This window comes from Labrus bergylta, chromosome 4, assembly GCF_963930695.1.
Source record: "Labrus bergylta chromosome 4, fLabBer1.1, whole genome shotgun sequence".
NCBI lineage: Eukaryota > Metazoa > Chordata > Actinopteri > Labriformes > Labridae > Labrus > Labrus bergylta.
In genome coordinates, this window is record NC_089198.1 from 9003043 (window position 1) to 9023870 (window position 20828).

Consider the following 20828-nt stretch of genomic DNA (forward strand, 5'->3'; position numbering starts at 1 on the left):
AGCCAATTTGTAAAAAAAGACCATGTTACCACTGTCCAGCTGTAGTAGTAAATAAAAGAGGGCTAGCTCATCTCCCCAACTGCATTGTGGGCCAGGCAAATAGCTTTTTTTTTATAGAGTGCTAGAAATATAAAAAAACTAGTCAAATCATGAATATTTGAGGAGTGGGAGCTGTTCTTCCTGCTATACACTCGCAAGCTAAATCCTCAGGAAATAACAGATGACAACACAGATAGCTCCTTCACATTAATCTCTGATACCTCATTCATTAGTGCGTATGTAAATAGTTAAACATGGACATCAAAATACTGAATTATTTGTACACAAAGAACCCTAGAAACCTTCAGTCTCGTCTTTTCTGTGATTTTACAAACCTGCCAGGAAACACAATGAAGGTTTTTGGCTACAGGGCAGCTCTAGTTGATTAAATGACAATTTTAACACAAACATTAAACTTAAAGGTTGCTGATCCATATTTAAATACATACATAATGAACGATGTCCGCACTAAACCTCGATAAACACAAGGTACACAGTTGTTGCTGTAAACCACTGAAACTTTTGCTGCTATGCTAAAGTGCCATTAAGTCTTTGTAATATAGAAATAAGAAAGGTCTTTTTACCTTACCTACTTTTGCAAAGTATCTTGAGATAACACTTGTTATGAGTTGACACTATACTAATGGAGATTGATTGATCCATTAATATTTACAGTCTCTGAGTTACACCGTTACCTGTTTGACACATGGTTATCTGTAAGTGGATAATATTAGGATATGTAACACAGTAGTCTTCAGCTTTGTGTGTACCAGTAGCCCAGCGTTAGCCAGCATGTAGCCGCTGTAGCGCTCAGCTCACCGCAGCAGGCGGATGGATCACTGTCACCGTGTCCTGTAATTACAGAGGTTCGACTGTGTCATTACGCAAATACTCCCCTCCTCCATCATTCCACAGGCCTCATACACATGTGTGTGCATGTGTATGAGGGAGCTGATATACATACATTACAATGTAAATATGAATCTGTGTCTGCATGAGTTTGTCCAGGCAGTACATTATAAAAGCAGTTTATGCATTAATCTTCAGCAGCACTCGAGGCTGTATTAGTATGTCGGTTGGTATGGGAGCCTGTGACTCACTCGTGCCCTTGTCTGACCCATTTGTTCCACCAGCTTCTGTAAGTCAACAATTTAAAGTTTCATTCAATTAGAGCTTCTGAAGAGTCTGAGCACTGCAGTTTTATGTCCATGTAAGATTTATATCTACATATAAATGGAGAGTGATGGAAGGACTTTACTCTGAGACTGCTGGAGACGCCATTGTAAGTAAAATAAATTGTATTTATTGTCGATGGATGCGAGAAAAAAGTAGTTGACTATGCAGAACCAGCAGCTGTTACTGAACTATTCCACACTTTATTGACCAGTTAACCTGCACTTTGTGTCTTTAGGCCTTTAGGGCTGTCAAAACGATTATGATTTTTGATCACGATTGATCGCATTTTTAATCTCATGTTTTAAATTCCATTATTTCACATTTTAAAAATTGTTTTGCTTGGTATTTCTCACAACTCCACAATACAATACTTATTAAGAGACAATAAGTATTAATGTGATTTTTGCTCTGTTATGACCTCCAGGGCCGACTGAAAGTGGGAACAACTTTGAAGAATGCATTTTCGATGCATTGAGCCGCCTATGTACTGCACACGCTTTAACCACTGAGCTGAGAGGCCAGCACCGTTTCATATTTCTTACTGAAAATGCCTTCATTTTATAACAGCAACATTTCTCCTTCCATTTTTACTCAAACTGGATTTTTTTTTTTCCCACTTTCCCGCTGAGTGTTTTTTAAAGATATTTTTAACACAGTTTCTCAACTTTTGTACCGTGACTCAGGCAGTCATGTTTGTATCCATCAAAGCTTTGGAAGAACTCCAACTGCCGCTAAGGGTCATCTTCAATTTGTGTGTTAGAAAAATGAACAGGAAGTGAACTTCTGGAGAACCTTTTCATGCAAAAAAATCCCCTCAACTTCATGTGTATCATGTATCAAACTAGAGGAAATCAAGATTACATTAAAGGGGATTTATTATCCTCTCTTTCACCATTAATGATGTCAGTCTGGGACACCTAGTTTAAGTAGTGTTGTGAGATGTGTAGCTCAAAAACTTCTGAAAAAAAAGCTAAAAAAAACTGATACAGGCATCAGTAAATCCCTCATTTCAGCCTCTGCCTGAAACGGTTCATTTCAGCTACTGTCTCTTTAAGACCCGCCTGCCCACTTTCCCCTGATTGGCCAGCTCTGTTTGCAGTTGCAGGGAAATTTGAGTGAGCTTCCAGGTGGGCATGTCCTACAACTTTGCTCCATGCTTTGCTCTGTTACGTCTTCAGAACCTCAGGCCAAGTCTTTCACAATTCTCGTAAAGTCTCGTTTAGACAACAGGAAACCACGTCCGGGGATTACACCAAGAAGGTTTTATGGACATCCAACATCTTTACATTACATGTAGGTACTTAAATATGCATCAGCAGAATATATTTCCTTTAAAGAGGAATAGAAAAAATAGAATATCCTTGGATAACATTCACTCCTGTTGGCCCACACTTCCTCTCCCCGTCCTCTCCCACTCACTCACATGCTTAAATTCGCTCTAACACAAACACACTCCCTGTAATTAATGAACACTGCCGAGCATTAAAGTGATTTATTGAGCTGTTATTGGCCTTTTATTAAATCCTGATTAATGGCTCTGAATACTCAGAAACACTTTGTACAAAAGTGGAGAAAAAAAAAACATCAAGATGTTTGCCATGAGCACCAAATCTCAAAAGAACAGTGTTATCACCAGACGTCAAAAAAGCTCTAATCTGTTATCTTCACACAAACACACCGAGTTCTGTTCTCGCTTCACAATCTGCGTCACCAACATGCACCACTGTGACTATTTCAGACTCACTTGGCAGTGTAACGAGTGTGTTGAGGTGCCAAAGACTTCTTTATTGTCTCCACTCAGACATGTACGTGTGCTGTAAATATAACTTTAACACAGCGATGTGTAACGTGAATGATAATCCTGTTAGAACGCTGGCTGAGAAGTCTGATTGTAACACAAGAGAAGTGAGTGGAGTGTCTCCTCGCTCCATGACGGAGCTGTCACCAGGGGTTATTTGTGTGTTTAATTCCCCTGCTAAAACACAAATTTCACTGAACTGCTAGAAATATTTTTCTATATATTTCACCTCTGACAATACTCTAAAATCGCCTTTGTGTCTCACACTAACATATGGTCAACCTAGCTGCAGGCAAAGAGGTGAAGCTGAGGCTGGCCTTAAGCCTCCTAGCACACCTCACCCGCCTGTCTCTTATCCTTTATATAATCAAAATGGATGAGTTATTAAAAATAATCTCCCCGTACTGTGTGTACCAACAGAGACATGATCTGTTCACACTAAAACAGTTATTGAACCAGGCTGGAAACATTTTTTTTTCTGTTGTAAGCATTTGCTTTTTAGAGTGGTTGTAAATGAAACTTCCAAGGTTTTGAAGCCAGCCTCTAGTGGACACTTAAGGAACTGCAGTTTGTTCTTTTTTTTTTTTGCACTTCCACTTTGGCTTCCCTTTTCAACACCCGTTTTTTCTGCTTGGTTTTCATTGATTCTCCTTTTGAAATTCTTCATAATTCACATGGCTTACTTAAACGTTTGCACCCTCTTTGAAATGTTCTTCTAGAAACTGTATTCCTTAAAGCTCATGTGAGGAGTTTTAGCCGGTCGTAAACCAGACTGAAAAATTCTGATGCCTTTATATAAGTTATTAAAAAAGGACCAATAGTGACCAGATGTGTTTGTTTTCAATTAACGAATAAATTAATACATCAGTTTGTTTAAAAATGACTCAAACTTTATCAGCCTGAAAGACAAAACTTAACCTTAACTGACACAATCCTATATATGTTCTAAATTAGAATTTAATGTATTAATTTGTCGTTTTTCTCTTATTGAACTCTTCTCCTGAAACAGCTGTTTTAATCTGAACAACTGCTGAAGACATTAGAAAATGCAGACAACATATTTAGAGAGGATTTGATGCTGACTCTCATGAAACCTAAACCACAGAGAAACAACAACAGTGTTACTAAAGTGTGCAGCCACAATGACCCACACTGCACTTTTTAAAGTATGGTTAGCCACTAGCAGCTCTTAGAAGTGTTTAATGATCACATTTTTTTTAAATCTTCATTTAGCGCAGGAAAGTTTTGCTGAACGTGCAAACACTCTCTAATTACATAAAGTTGCACCCAGGGGACACAGGATTAAAGAAACGCTGAGGTCATGGGTCCAACGATATCCAATACACCTGCATGTGCCGCGACAGTTTGAAGAGACACAGAAAATGGTCAAACATTTTAGATTTGAGCCCTTATTTTATTAATTTTAACTCTCAGTTTTTAATTATTTTAAAGGATGTTTCTGTTCATAAGTCTCTCCAGTACTCTGAGGATACGCTAAAGAAATAACACTTTAAACTTTAAAGGGGACATATTATGAAAAATCCAGTGAAATCCAAATTCAACAGTGTCTGTGAACATATATTTGGGTAACCTGAGTGTCTACTGACCCACAAAATGTGAAATAAACCCATCCAGTCCTTTGTTTGTGGTCTGCATAAGTCTTACAACACAAAGGAAAATGCTAAATTTGCTCTCCTTGTGACATCACAGCAGGATTCTGGTAAAAAAAAATCTCCTCCCCTCCCCTGGTATCTCCTCCCATGGACTCCACCTCCAGCCTAGAACAAAACTTTTGCGCAGGTCCGCCATGTTTATTCTCGCTAGCAAAGGAGTGATGTCTACGGGGAAAACTCTGGGGGGGGGGTCATCTCATTTAAAGAGACACACACACCAAAACGGAGCGTTCTGAGAGAGCTGGTTTATACAGGGTCACAAACCTCCTCTGGTGCTTGGTTCATGTTATATTTTGACCAAAGCACAGCACAGATGTTTCATTTAGACCACAGGGGGACTGTTTGAAAAGGTGGACAAGGGGGATGATATGTCCTCTTTAAAGTGTAAAAAAGCTGAATGATTAATTAGCTTTTTGGCTAGTAACCCCACTTTCACTTCACCAAACTCCCCAGGCGTCCAAACACACAGGCTACAGATTTTTGATAAAACTACAATTTTAACAATCTTGTGATAGTTTTTATCTACTATCTATTTTAGACCACTTTAAGGTTATTTCATGTAAATTACTGTGGACAAGGGAAAAAAGCTATAGGATGAGATTTTATTTTTCTCAGTGTGAGATAGGTACAGCCAGGTGAGCTTGTATTTAAAGAGGCTGGAAATGAATGCTGTACGCATAATGCATGGATGAGATACAGACAGAGAAACTGTAAGTTTGTTAGTTTTTCACATGGAAAACTAAAAGTTAACTGGATAACGTCTTGTAGCTTATTTCAGGCAGAGCGCTACAATATATTTTTTATTGATCAATAATTCGAAATTTAAGGGGTCCCAGTTTGAATTCCATTCGACCCCAAGGTTGGGAAAGCCTGAATGTCAGGATGTGAACTATTTTACTGACTGTTTAAACTCGCTGCCTTGAGCTTGAACGTGGAGACATAAATTTTATGTTTCAGGACATCTGGTCAATAATTTTTACTGTCCTGAAACAGATTTTCTCTGCTCCTCGCAGGTTGTGAACCAGCAGCATTTTCAAACAATCATCTGGCTGCCGGTGTTTCGTTACAGAAGCCCTGAGTGGACATACATCCATACATTTTATTGTACTCAGATTTCACACGATAATGAGTCTTTTTCTCGACATCTCTGTCTTGTTATCCGGGTATATAAAGGCGGATTTTACAGCGATTAACCAGATGAAATCAGTAATTTTCTTGATATCTGGAGACATAAACTTGCTATCATAGGAAAATCAGTGTTGTTATCTCGAGATAACGAGATAAATAAATTGAGATTCACAGAAAACAAAAATGTACTTGTTATCACAGGAAAATTGAGTTGTATGGATGTACTGTAAGTCCATATAGGGCATTAGTCTTTTGTAACTTCAGATGATTTATCTTAAGATTTAGTTATATTAATTACAACAAACTACAAACTTAAAATGTTCTAGTCAGAGTCGTCAGCCACCAAAGCTAGCGATAATAAAGTGAGAAATCTGTCACACAGGATCCAATATGTCTCTGTCTTCTTTAGTCCCAGCTGACCACAATGCAATGCTGTGAACAAACATGTTTGTGCAACTGTTGCCCTTTCATCACAATCAATACTGCTGTCTTCACATATGAAACTGTGTGTGTGTGTGTGTGTGTGTGCGTGCGTGCGTGCGTGCGTGCGTGCGTGCGTGCGTGCGTGCGTGCGTGCGTGCGTGCGTGCGTGCGTGTGTGCGCAGGGCGGTGATAGGGTAATCTGGGAAGTGTACCAACATACAGACATGTGGCAGTTTTTGATAATCCTGTTATTCACTTAACATTAAAGTTTGGTTGCACATGACTTCATAAAAAGGTTTATTCTCGGACGCTGGAGAGTCTGTAGCAGGCGTGGGCAACTGGCGGCCTGGGGGCCACGTGCGACCCCCATCAACCCTCAACGTGGCCCCAGGTCAAGTTTTGCATATCAATTAATTGGAAACATGAAGAAAACATAACAAATCTGCTATTAAATCATGAAAACCAGAAACATGTCCATAATAATATTTGACCACTGGTATATGTTGAGTTAAATTTGAGACTGTAATCATTTTTGTGTTCTACAATTTGGCCCCCTGGCTGTGAGAATGAAATGAATGTGGCCCCTTGCCGTGACCCAAGTTGCCCATCCCTGGTGTATGGGTTAGAGCGCCCCATGTACTGTACATAGGCTGTGGTCCTGAAGGGCAGGTGGCCTAGGTTCGAATCCGATCTGTGGCTACACTCTTTCACTCTCTCTCTCTCCCTGATTTCTGACTATATCCACTGTCCTAGCTCTAAATAAAAAGAAAAAAGCATAAACAGCCCAAAAATAGAGCTTAAAAAATGTGAATTCTATGCATTACATCTATGGATGTTTTTGTGAAATGCTTTGTAGTTTATACATAATTTTATATTTGTGTATAAATCCAATGCATGTCTTTTTTTATTGGCAGGGCAGTTCAATAAAAACACTTCTACCAAAGCATCAAGGGACAATTTGATCAATATTTGGACAATGCTTTGAGGGGGAAAAAATAACACTAGATGACAAATCACTGTCATTCATTGTGCTAATTGTTAGATATTTTCACAACAAACAACACATTAGACATGACATTGATGAAGACAAATAATCCACAACACATAATCTACAGTATAGTAAATATAAAAGGTGTTCCTGTTGTCTGTCATGTCATCTGTCTTTCTCTGTAATCTGCTTTTGTCTCTCTGCTCAGCTTTTGATAATAAATATAGATGTCCTCATGACATTAATCTAATAATAAAACAGTGCTGTCCTATCATACGTCATCAAAATGCCAAAAATGATTACTGATCATTTGACTTTAAACACAAAAACAAAAAACATAGCAGGACATTTTGCACAGCTACAAAGTGTATGTCAACTTCCAGGACACTTCAGATATTATCAGATCAATTCAGTCAAGGTTTTATTTGTAAAAACAGAGAAAGAAAGTGCGATTACATGTGCAAACATAAAACAGGATCCAGCTTTTATTCTCCTATTGTGAATACTGTGCCCAGTCCCCTTTCGTTTGTAGCACAGAAACAACCAAAAGCCGAGTGTTAAATCACAAACATGAACACATTCGGTCAGTGGAGCACGCAATCAGATGTAGGTCACCTAAAAAGGAAGATAATAATACATCATTTTCTGAATCCTTTGCTCCTCTGCTTAACAAAGATCAGATGTGAACGCGCCTCTGCCTGGTGGACACTGCCCACACCTCTTACCACACTCACTCACTCACTCACTCACTCTCTCACATGCCAGCGGGAGTTTGCGTGCGCAGTTTCCCTGCTCGCATGCGTCGGGAGCGCACAGAGGGCGCACCGGTGTCAGTTTGCTCTGGAGCTCCTTGTAGCGGTCGGTGGGTCGGTGGCTGCCGGTTGCGCGCACACTGCCTTCTAACAGCAGCAGCAAGGAATTTTTTGGGGAGTGGAAATTCCGCTGTTACTTTCACGGCTCGCCTTGTATTTCTGACATTTCTGCTGTGACGGTCAGTCAGACGCCGCGGACAGACACAGGCGGAAGAAAAAGACAGAGCTGGACTGAAATAAGGAGTAAAGATCAGGAGAGCTGAGAGCAGCGCTCCGATGATCCTCGGTGCTGCTTTCTTTTTCTTTCTTTTTTTTACTGAATTCTGGGTTTGTCTTTTTTGAAATGATCCATTTGGAAGTACGTGTTCGCTCCTTTTTGTGAGGTTTGACAAAGAATCAGAGGCACACAGCTGCCACTCCTGACGGATTTTTTCCCCTTTTTTGATTCTTGTTTCCTACGTTTGGATTATTAATTTTTTGGTTTTGCAGGAGATGGCAAGTTGTTGCCTGACTGACGCGGGGATCTGCTGCTGAGCCTCGCAGGATGCTGGGGACCCTACGACAACCAGATCTCCTACTTTGAGACACACATTATTTCTCCTTCTCCCTTTTCGGACGTAACATCCCCCTGGACTGTTTTTTTTTAAACCTTCTTTAAAATACAGAATGTCTGTGTTGTACAATCTAAGGATGCGTTGTGGATTGCTATTGTTCCTTTTCGCCCAAGTCATCTCGGTTGCTTCGTTGACTCAGACTGGTAGGTGTTGACTGCTTGTATGAATGAATGCATGTGGCTCGACAACAGGCAGTTTGCTTGAATATTGATCCGTTTCTGCATAATTTTGCAGCCTTGTTTCCTCTCACCTGTTATGCCTCTGCTTACACGGTGAGAGCACGTCTGCAAAGGTTCAAGTTAAGCCCCTGTTTTTACTGTAAATCACAATAAAATATGAAAATATTCATAGATATTGTGCGAAAACCTGTTGTTGTAACATGAAGCAATACAGAAACAGATCCACAAAGTGTCAAACAATCACCTCAAAATCACAATAATGTTGTCGCAGACGTAGAAGAAGAAGGTTTAACTGATTTTAGTCCACATTTTTACGCGTTATCGTCCACGTTTTCTTTGCGCTTTGGATATTCAAGTACGCATTCTGTAGCTTTTTACGCGCGTTCTCACTGAAGCATGATGTAGGCTTTACAAGCAAATTAATAAATCATTCATTGAGAAAATGTAATTCAATCATCCTGCCTGTTCGCAGGAGCGGCAGCAGCTGCAGCCAGCCCACCTCATCCACACGGGCGTAATCACACCTTCTGTCAGGGATGCAGGGGAACACTTTAAACACACCTTGTCAAAAAAAAAAAAAAAAAGAGTGTGTGTGGGAGATTTAATGCCTTTTTTTCTAGCCTGATGGAATTTCTTGTGACATGAATTTAGAGTAAATACTAGTGGGTGGAGGATTTGCGCGTAATTGGGAGCTTTCTGAGTGTTAAGACATTTTCCTTTAATTTGTGATTTTTATGATTCCCAGTATGAGGTCTTTGTGTGCACACTCCCACCCCTGCTGACACACATACATCTTTTAGTTTGAGTCCAAATCTGTGCGCAAGCTACAAGACCCGGGAAAGTCCGTGTCTTATCCTCCAGCTGAACAACTTTCTGTCTTCTCTTGCGGCGCAGACAAATGCGGGGGGAACATAGAGATCCACACCGCGGACTACCTGACCTCCCCGGGCTATCCCGGCGCGTACCCGCCCTCCCAGCAGTGCGTGTGGGTGATCACAGCCCCGGAGCCCGGTCAGAAGATCCTCATCAACTTCAACCCGCATTTTGATCTGGAGGACCGAGACTGCAAGTAAGAGTTCACTCCTCACTTCACTCTCTCTCTTTCTCTCTCTCTTTCTCTCTCTCTCATTCTCCCACCCCCTTCATTTGCTCCTTTCTCCTCCTCAATCCTGCCTGGATACAGTGGGAAACTCTGCCCCCTATTGGTCAAGGTGCAGGGATGAGATATACTGTGGCACTGAAGCTTCTGGCTGTTAGTTCAGAGGAAATGGGTGTTACATGGGTTCTTGTAATTCATTGATAAAGAGGGAGGGTCTCCCATGGTAAGAGCCTCTGATGTGTTTTTTTTTTCTTTTGGCAGTGAAACTCAGTGTGAACTGGCTTTTTTTATTGATGGAGTTCAGTTTGCCTGTTGCATAAACATAGAAATTGTGTTTGCTTTTCATTCGGAGGCAGTAAACCTGTTTGTCTGAAAAGTTTGCTTGCAGAAAAAGATCGACTTAAAACATCAACAGTGTTGAAAGCGAGGCTGTTTTGCTTTTGTAAGTTTGAAGATGGTTAAAAAGACACAAACATGAGATGATGGTTTTGTCTCAAGCTGTTTTTTTCATGTTTGGTGTGTTTTTGTCAGTCAGAGCATGCAGTTTGCATCGTTCATCAAGTTGATCGCCACAAACAAGGCCACAGTTTAGTCATTATGGAGGGTAAAAATGCCAAAAATTCAGTGGTTTCAGTTTGTAAATATGGAGATTTGAAACCTTTTTTTAAAAATCTTTTAAGAGAAGTAAACTTCCTTTCTTTGTTTGGTTATAACAAAAACATCTATTTGGTGATATCATCATGGGTCCTGCAAACAATTAATGCACTTTTCTGTCTGGTTTCATCGACAAATGTATTGTTTGTTTGATTCCAGAAAAGGTCAAATGAGTTGACTCGGACACAGAAACTTTAGTGTAGCCTTACTTCCTGTCACCATCTGTGGCTTATTTCTCTGCACTGACCAAACAAAGGGGTCACTTTGGTTTAAATACTTTCTCAAACTAAATGAATTTTCCTCACAGACACTCAAACATGCATCATTCCTTCACATGTCTGATTGTGTGTTTTTTCATGGCATCACCCTACACGACATGTAAACAAACATTCATGCCCGTAGACACACACACACACACACACACACATCCCCCCCTCTCTTTAACACAGAGACACACACTGGATTGTGTGCATCCACACAACAGCCCATGTGTTGCCTCTCTCCCTCCTCTTCCATAAATAAGCCTGTTTTTATGTCGGCTCCTCTGTCTCTTTTAAAAGCTCCATAAACGGCTCCTGTGTAAATCACCGCTGGCCGTCTCACAGATGGGCTCCTCCAATACTATCGGATCATGTTGCAACCACCAAGGGACTAATAAACCATTAGCTTTCTGGACACATAGTGGATATTTTGTGTCTTTCGATGGATTACACACCATTTTTTTTTTTCTCAGTCAGTGGTTTTAGCCGACGATCAGGAGAGCTTCCTTCAGCAGAACCTCATTCTGCAGTGACCTTATCTTTTTGTGATAACCCAGGGAGCAGTAGAAGTATGTAATAATGCTGCTTTGGTAATGAAATGTTGTAAATCCTGGTGATAAAGTTTCATGAAGGTGGTTGGGACTGTGGAGAAAACCACCAACAGAGTCTTATTGTGTTCGTTAAATCACTTTCCCCACAGGTTAATGAGCTGTAATAAGGTGGTTGTAAAGTACGATATTAGGATTTAATTAGAGTTTATGTGCTAAATATTTCAGTATATGTTTGTATCCAGTGAGAGGCCTTCTGACAAAGAACAAAAGGAGGGTTAACAGGTACAAAGGGTTGAGTCAATTCAAATCTAAAAACGTGGAAAAGAAGATGAAAAAAATCCAGTTCTTTATCATTTTCTCAGGCTGATTTTTCTATGTGTTCTGACTTTGTTTATGTTGGCTTCACATTCCTCGTCTTGGTCCGCCTTCAGTCAGGAGAGCACACATTTCCACATTAAGATTGACACGCTTCTCCGCAGCCAAAAGGATTGAAACCTGTGACCGTCCGGCAGCCAGCAGGCCACCCTGCAGCCACCGTAACAGATCATTTGGCTGTTTTTCTTATAGGGCCCCTCTCCCGTTTTGCTCGATCGGTTTTCAGTATTTGTTGTGTGAGTTTGTGTTGGATGATGACGGGGTGTGCAGCTCATGTCTCTCTCTCTGACTTGGCAGGAGGCTGTGTTGTTCTTGGGAACGAGTCAAATGTTCGAAATATGCCCATTGAGCCGGGCCGTAAGCCTTTGGCGAGACCGCAAGACCCACTTAAAAATTTTCCTGAGATGATATTTAAGAGTTTTTATTTCAGCGTTTTGATGCCACCGGGGTTCAGCTTCAGCTCCAAAATATTGTAATTCCCCCGATTGGAAACAGGCACAGAACATAATGTTTAACTATGAATCTGAAAGTCTTAAAGTTTGGACTTGAATCTCTGCTGATGACAGTCTGGCTTTAAAATCTGAAGCCTCATGGGACGGCAAGCATGTGAAGTGTCCCCGAGCAAGACACTGAAGTCATATCAGCTCCAGATCTGGCCTTTGACCTCCCCCATGTCCCTGCAGAGAGGAGCAGGTCAGCTGGGAATTTCATCCTCAGGAATCTAATGCATATGTAGAGTCCAGCTGAAAGAACCAATCATTAAGTCAATAAGTCGATCAATAGGATATTTGTGTTGAACAATGAAGAAATCATTAAAGCCAGCTTAAAGCCAATGCATTAAAGTTCCCTGGTTCCACCTTAGGAAATGTGAGATTTTTCTATCTATCACCTGAGATCTGTGGGTTTGGACAGACTTCAATAAAGTCATTTGAAGGTGTCACTTTGGGCATTTTTTGGGGGGATATTTTGTTTAACAAGGTGAATCGATAAAGCAAATAATTAACCGGTCTTTCAATAAACGCCTTTTAGAAACAGCTTATTTAAGTTACACGAAAGCTCCAAAGCTACATTTTTGTATCTCCTATCAACAGAAAGTAAAAGGTTGGTCTGCAAAGAGGTTAAATATGCAGCATAGGTGAGAAAATATAGAGCTACAAACTAAGAAACAAAAGACTATCAACGAACACATTTATGCAAGAAAATTGAGAAAAAAGTTTTAAAAAACATTTAAATTTAGAGGAAAAACAATTCCTCATTTTTAAAACGCTGAAACCAGCAAGTGTTTGGTAAATTTCCTCTGAAGTTGTTCTGCTGGTCTAGGGGAGGTCACGGCACAACGTGAATAAAGGCCCAAATCCCTCACTTCCCCAAGCAGCCACGGCAACTTTTTAACGTTTTCACCAGAAAGTAATTTATTTTACACTAAAGAACTAAAGTACAGCAACATATTAGTGAAAATAAGAATAAGAAAGAATAAACTTCAGGATGAATCGGTGCTCAAACATGAAAACCGAGTCTGACTGCTCTTGAAACAAACTGACCTGGTAAATGAACGAAAAACAAAATACAACCCACTTCCCACCTCCGCTGATACGCTTAACTTTTAGTTTGAGTCCAAATCCGTGTGCGGAAAATCCATGTCACTCCTGTAGCTGAGCAACCAACCTCCATATCTAACCAAAAACATGAGAAAACATGCTTCCTGTAAATCAACCGGTGATTCATCAATACAACAACTAACACAAAACAAACGAAGAACAGCAGCTTAACAAAGATGAGGAACATGTGCTGCAGCGACGTCATCTTCCTGCTTTTAACAGTGGGGAAGGTCTCTTCTCAGCCTATCATTAGAGGGAGTGGGCCACTGATGGGTCAATCAGTTCCTGGGGCTGGCAGACCAACACACAGAAAGACAGCACCACAGCCAATCAAATAAATCACAGCCACAGTGGAAACATAAGTGCAATTAACAACTCGGTCATCGATTTCAAAATACCTCAGTGTGAAAACATCAATAGTAGTTTCAACCCTACATAAAACCCAGTGTAAAAATCATACTACATGCAATATCATTGCAGCTGAGCTTGAGGGACCATGAATGTTGCATAGGGAAATCAAGCCAGTGGCATTTAGATTACTGACGGGACACTTCCAATAACAACTCTTCTAACTCACTATCTGCTATCTTTAGTTCAAATTTTCCCCTCCTGACTGAAATGCATTGTTGGACCCCTTCCCCCCCCCCCCGTCCCTGCCTCATCAGATAGCCAGTCACAGCTTGCCTATCTCTCCCGGTCCCATAATTAAATTACTGGACCAAAATGGAACAAACATGTTCGAGTGCTGTGAGAAACATGTCTGCAGTTTAACTAGCCAAACAAAGAAGCCACAGCACCCGGCGAAGCCAAAAAAGCAAACGCCGGCGCTACATTTCCGACATCTGTGTTACAAAATATCCTCCACCATGCACACACGCACACACACACACGGTGCACACGCTTTGTAATTATGATATCCGTAATTACAGCTTGTTTAAAAATACATACTTGAAGAATGGGAAATGTTTTCTGCCGATGTGATTCATGCTGGAGGGAAGTTTGTGGAGTTTTTGTACGGGGCTTAGACGATCCACCAGTTTGGGGACAATGAACTCTTATCATCAAAAATGAGTTAAACTTTATGAAGTTGTGAAAGCAGATGCACTCTGTTGCATCTTTCAGAAAAGACTTGAGGTTAATTGGCTAAATTTGTGGTTCAAAAGGCTTTTGCGAGCTTCTGTAAAACAGTCCGTCTGGGTGATAATTCAAACAACAACCTTTTACTTCCACAAAAACTCTCCAGTGACACAATCTGCGCTCACTGAGCAGACGTTGGTTTTTTCAGACGGGAAGCGCAGTAACACTTTTTGTCCAGACACTCCGAGATCCGTTTGGCTCTGCCTCCGTAGCCAATCTGGAGCGCCACCAGATCCTGTCTCATGTCCACGTCTGAAATAGCGAGGCCGACAAAGAGGTTCCCTGCGGAGTGAGGTAAAATAGAGCACAGGCATGGATAAGGAACATGCGTCGGTGGCGGGATAAATTTGGGACATCTCTTTTGAGGCTGAACTGTTTCCTCCTACATGAGGTCGCACTGGCACAGTCTGCCGCCTCACACATACAGAACACACACACACACACACACATACGCACACAGGCGACCAAACTTTCTATCACTTACAGTATGCTTTATGTGCACTCTGTGGTGCAAACACACTTACACTGTGCACGCGTTGCAGATTCCTGTGCGGTGATGTGCTCACAGGGACACAAAGAGATTAACACCCTCACATAACAAATCAAGAAAATTCAATGGACATACCAACTTGTAAAATTATGTATTATTGGGATGCCAGATAGAGGTCATGTTGTGCACCCACAGCAGCTTTTGTCCTTGGTGGGTTCGAGTCCGACCTTTTGCTGCATGGCGTCCCCCACTCTCATCTCCCAACATGTCCTGTCTTTTCTCAGCTGTCCTATCCAATAAAGACAAGAATGGCCCCTCAAAACGTTACTATATACATATTGCATTATTGGGTCATTGAGCTTTTAAAAACTATTACAAGCTTTGGCCTTAACAGTCAAACATTTTTAACTTATCTGAACATCTTTGGGAGATTTTGAAGAATGTGTGAGATGTGCTGTCTACACTGATTGCAAAGAATAAGGGGAAGTAACCACTGGGAAGTTAACTATAGGGTCGTTTCAATTCCTCAAGAACGGCTTTTTGGGCCATTGCCATCCTCAGTTTTCTTTAAAATCATGTACTAGGCTTATTTAGAAGAGAGGTTGGATATTCATGAGGTCAAGTTTTATCAAGTTCAATGACTCCCTATCGCAGCTGGTTTACTCGCCTATCATTCAAATCACCCACTGTCTTAGTTATAAAAAAGTTTAGCTTCAACACGATTCAAACAGATCAGTCATAAAAATAGTTCAACTCCTTCACCGTTTTCCTAAATGTCAAAATAAGCATTAGTGTTTGTATCAGGCTGTAAACATGTTAAGTTCTATTATATATTTGGGCATTTTAATATTGCTTCTTTCAAGATTAAGTCATTTCTTGAAGCCTGCCTGAAGTGGCTGTTTGAATAACTTCAGTTTTTTTAAGGACTTTAATTATAAAGCCTCCAGGGACTTAACTTTTTTTTCTCCACACAACTATCTAAACAAAAAAACGGAATATGTTTCTGTAAGGACATTGTGTTAGATAATGAAGGACAATAAAAAAAAAAAGGTGTGCAGAAGTGCCACTGGAGCATCAATTGATGGATTATTTATTGGGTGTACAGAAGGATAGCAGGTTGATGGACATAAGAATGTGTTGACCATCCCATGGTGAAAATGAACAGACAGTCTGTGTTATTTACGAAGTATGTCTGGGGTTTTGTTTTTTTGTCTCTTTTTTTGTAAATATATTTACTGATAATTATGGCTTTAAAAGGGAAAACAGGTATTTTGCAATATAGTGTCTAAGATAACGAACAACAATAAAAGAAAGGTTGACTGAACGATTGATGGATTATTAGATGCAGATGCGCAGAAGTGTCACTAGATGATCAATTGATGTATTATTTATTGGGTGGGCAGAAGGATAGCATGTTGATGGACATAAGAATGAATCAAGGGCTTCTAGATGATGTAATAAGTACATGGTAGCTCGGTTGATTGGATAATAATGGACGGCAGGACAGGACAGGACAGAAAAAAAATTGTTTGGCATGTTGCACTGATAAATCAACTTGTTGATTGGTGTTGCATGGATACATTTATGCATGGACATCAACACAATGGATAAAAAATGTAATTGATGGATGGATCTGATGGATGACTTATTGGATGGTGATGTATGGCAGGATTGATGCATCCATGAATGGCTGTATACATCGATTGTTCTTTGGATTGACAGGAGGATGCAGTAATGGATCAATTTATGGATAGATTTGGAATAAATGAGACTAAATTAGGATCGCTGGACAAAGGATATGTTAAAGGTTGTTTTTTTTTCGACGACCAAGGGACAGATTGTTGGAATATTAAATGAGGAACCGCAGGATGGAGATATAGATGGGTTTGTGTAAAGAATGGCCATTTGATTGTGAAATGGATGAATGAAAGGATCGCAGGTTGCACACACAAATCAACTTAAATGGATGGATAATTCTATGCATAGACTGCTGGGTGATGAATAAACATTTTCTAGATTGTGCACAGATAGAATAATGGATGTATGAATTTGATTGTTGGTTGAATGATAATGGATGGCAAGCAGAGGAGTCTGTTAATGGATGTTTTGACTGTTAATTGTTAACTGGATGTTTCCAGACTGCAGTGATGGATCCACTGATTACTAGACCGTGAAAGGATGTTTCTACTTTATGCATGGACTGATGGACAACATATGAATAAGATATACATGATATTGGGATGCAGGAAGAGGTGGGAATTTTTTTTTAAATCGATTCAAAACTTCCAAAAATCAACAAATAAATAGGACTTCTACATGATATTGGGATGCAGGACTGGATTGTTTGAAGATAAAGAAAGGATGGCAAGATGGATAAACAACTAATTCGATTGATTGTTAATTGGATGGATGGATAGAAGGATAGCAGAAGCGGTGTTGGATCAACTTGTGGGTAGATTTTGGATGAATTAACTTAAGCATGGACTATTTGACATTGGATGAAGGGTAAAGAAATGGATGGATGCAGTGGATGGATTGATAGGTCAATAGATCAATGTATACAGTGGTGGATTTATTGTTAATTGGACGGATAGATCGATTTCAGGCTGCGCTAATGGATCAACTAACGGATGAAACATGGATGTCATAATCTATATGCATTGCTGGACAATGGATAAAGGGGTTTCTTGATGATAGAAGAATGGATGCATGAGTCGGATGTAAGTAGCCTACTGCTTGATCATTAGAAATGTATGGCAGGGTTGATAAGTAGAATAGATGGATTGATGATTGAACTCATACATTTCTGGATGATGATACAGTAAGTAGCAGGGATGGTTGACTAAAAGAGATGAAACATTGGGGCGACTGAGTGGAAGAATGGATATGTTGTGTGATGAGATTGCTGGAAGGATGTATAAATCTTGAGATGGCTGGAGGGATTGTGGGCCGGACTGCTGAATGGATGGATATACAGTTTGGTAAACTTCAGTTCCCGGCACATTCTTTCCGACCTCTTCTTTATGAAAGGGCAAAACAACGCTGCCAGCTGTTTAGTCTTGTGTTGCGGGACTCCCAAAAAATGTGCCACATCACAAATATTCTGTTGATTCTCAGCCTTTTTTATGTGGCTTTTTAGACTGAGGCGTTGCTTCACCAGCCGCCCCGTGCTCTGCATTCAGACTGAGTTTAAACTAAATAAAATCAGCCCCTCCAGATGGTTGTATTTTTCAGTTGCACACTATCCACCAAAAAACAGGAAGATTTAATGCGCCGCTGTCACAAAATGGTTAGGTAATGGTTCACTTCCAAGGAAACTGGAGGCGTGAGCCCCCAAACATTTTTTTTTATTGTTTGTTCTGTTTTGTTCCTTCTTTTTTTGTGACGTTGAAGCACACATCAGCCATGAGAATTGGGTCAATGAAAGATGGATATTTGGTTTGGTTTCCTGTTTGTCGTCTGAATGAGCAATTGTCCCTTCTTATCTCAACTTTTTGTTGTCTCCTGTGTTAGACTGACAAATCTCTTGTTTTCCAGTTAATTTCTCAAAACAGTAAAACAGTCTAAGGTGTTTCTAGAGACTGTAGAGTTGAATCATTTATTTATTTAACTCAGAAGTAGTTATAAAAAATGACCAATTTAAGCTAAATACATTTTATCTCTGCAGATTTGTTAAATCGCTAAAATCATAAAACTACTGATCTACAATTTACATGAATCCCCCTTTTTTCATACCATCTTTCTTTCAAAAATGACTACACTTCTTACATTGCAAAGGCGTCTTTGTCTGGGATTTCCCTTGCTGAGCTGAAAAAACACAAACAAATGACGTGAATTTAATAATTAAATGCGTCCCAGTCATTCACTGAGAATTTAACAGAATATCAAATATTAAAAGGATGAATTAAGATGAAAAGTTAGAAATAAAAATGAGAAAGAAGAGAGTAAAGAAGAGGGATATACAGTAAAAGTAATCTGCTGAATAAGAAAAAGACTCTGAGAAGAAGCGTAAACATGAGAGAAAGAAAGGAAGATGAGGAGAGAACCAGAGGGATGGAGAGAGAGAGAGAGAGAGAGGAGAGCAGAACAGACAGACTCAGTGAGAGAGGACTGCAGGCTGTTGGCATGGTCAGTGTAATACTGACCTCTGTGACAGACCTCTCGCTGTTTCTCCTCCTCCTCCTCCTCCACCTCCTACTCCACCCTCAGGCGGCTCTGTCGTTCTTTTATCCCATCACTTTCTCTCTCTCTGTCTGTCTGTCCTCACACTCTCTGAACTCTCTTTGCACTCGTCATGTTTTCAGCTCATTTTGTGCCTTTGTTTCGACGTCGCTCCTGTCACTGTGTCTTGTTCACTGCCTTTCATGAATTCAGAGATGATTGCAAATTTTCCTGTCCATAAAATCTGATGAGGCTATTTTTGCAATGATAGGCTACTTGTGTGCAAGAATCAACTGGTAGAGAAAATGGCGCTAAAGGTGCAGAGTAAATGTATTACTTTATTTCTGAATCACTTGCCATTTAAGGAAATCATCCACTAAAGTCAGAAATGTGGTGGAAGTAAACAATGATGATATTTGTACAGCCTGTTAGCCTGATGTAAAAAGGTTAGCTATGATAAGCTTAAGCTTTAACCTTTTTGTTGTTGTTTTCCTTGAATGAAACAATCATTGTGGTAGTTTTTTTTTTATGTTTGTATTTTTGCAAAATGTCAATACAGACTAAAATAAACTACAACAATATCTAAGCCTAGGCTACTGCTACTGATGTAGCATGTAGTAACATGCTAACCAACACCCGCCTATTATGTACAGTAGAGAGAGCAGTACGTGCGCTCAAAATTTCTAGTGCCAGTTTCTGCACAGAAGTCAAACATCTACTCTCCTTTTTAGTCTGTTTTGGTTTCCATCACCTCCTGACAAACACAGCTAGGTCTTAATCTTAAAACTAATCCTCAATGTTCAGCTGGAGCCAGAGTCCTTGAGTCCATGTTCGCTATGCTAACTCTGTATGTCAGCTTATGAACCGTATTGTCTATTTCAGAGGCTTCGTCAAAGAGAAAGAGAACAGAAAACATCAACATATTGAATCGAACTTAAATTGAACTCTCCTTTCATTTCATTTAGTAACTTTAGCTGCTTAGCCTTGAGCATATGGTTAAGATAGTTGTCAACAACCAAGCTGTTTTTTTTGTATTAGAGACTAGGCCTACTGCTAGCTGCTACTGTAGCACTTCATTTTCTATATATTTCAACTTCAGATTTTCACCTACAAGCTCATAGAGATTTGATGAAACTACGACTAAACTGTTTTTTATGTCAAGACAAAGTGTCACTGGTGATATAAGTGAAATGAACCTACTGCTTTTTCTTTTTACCCTGATGTTTTCCATGAGGTTGTGATTGAATTTAGTTTGATTTTTGGGAAAAACAAGCTGACAAACTGGTTGAAAACACATTCAAGCTGTTTGGTGATTTTATACTGACTGGGTTGACATATATTCACTTGCTTAGAGCCAGACATTAGTATTACAAAGTGAAGAATTTGTCTCCAAATAAAGAAATGTGAATATATGATTAGAGCTGGACTTTCAGCAGCTGACTCTCGTCTCTCTCAGCAAATATTTGTCTAATGGGAGGAAAAGTGAACTTTGAATCCTGCTATTGTTTTCTCTTACGCAACAGAACGTTGTTTGGATTTGATTTTTTAAACAGTTATAGACACAACTTCCACGTCCCATCTGTATCAGCTCTCACATATATGGACACAAACAACACAGGACACAATGCACATGTTGGACATGCTGCATGCATACAAGCAAAGAAAGTGGACAC

The 20828-nt window shown here is 40.0% G+C and overlaps 1 protein-coding gene across 1 annotated transcript in view; it reads left to right on the forward strand.

Annotated features, from left to right (window-relative positions):
* The first annotated feature begins 8009 nt into the window (after window positions 1-8009).
* The window catches only part of LOC109989895 (neuropilin-1a), a 97358-nt gene continuing 84539 nt past the window's right edge, over window positions 8010-20828 (forward strand). The window contains exons 1-2 of the mRNA XM_020641809.3: window positions 8010-8794; window positions 9725-9899. Coding sequence (XP_020497465.2) covers window positions 8704-8794; window positions 9725-9899 — 266 coding nt within the window. The 5' untranslated portion in view covers window positions 8010-8703. The remainder of the gene's footprint in view (window positions 8795-9724; window positions 9900-20828) is intronic.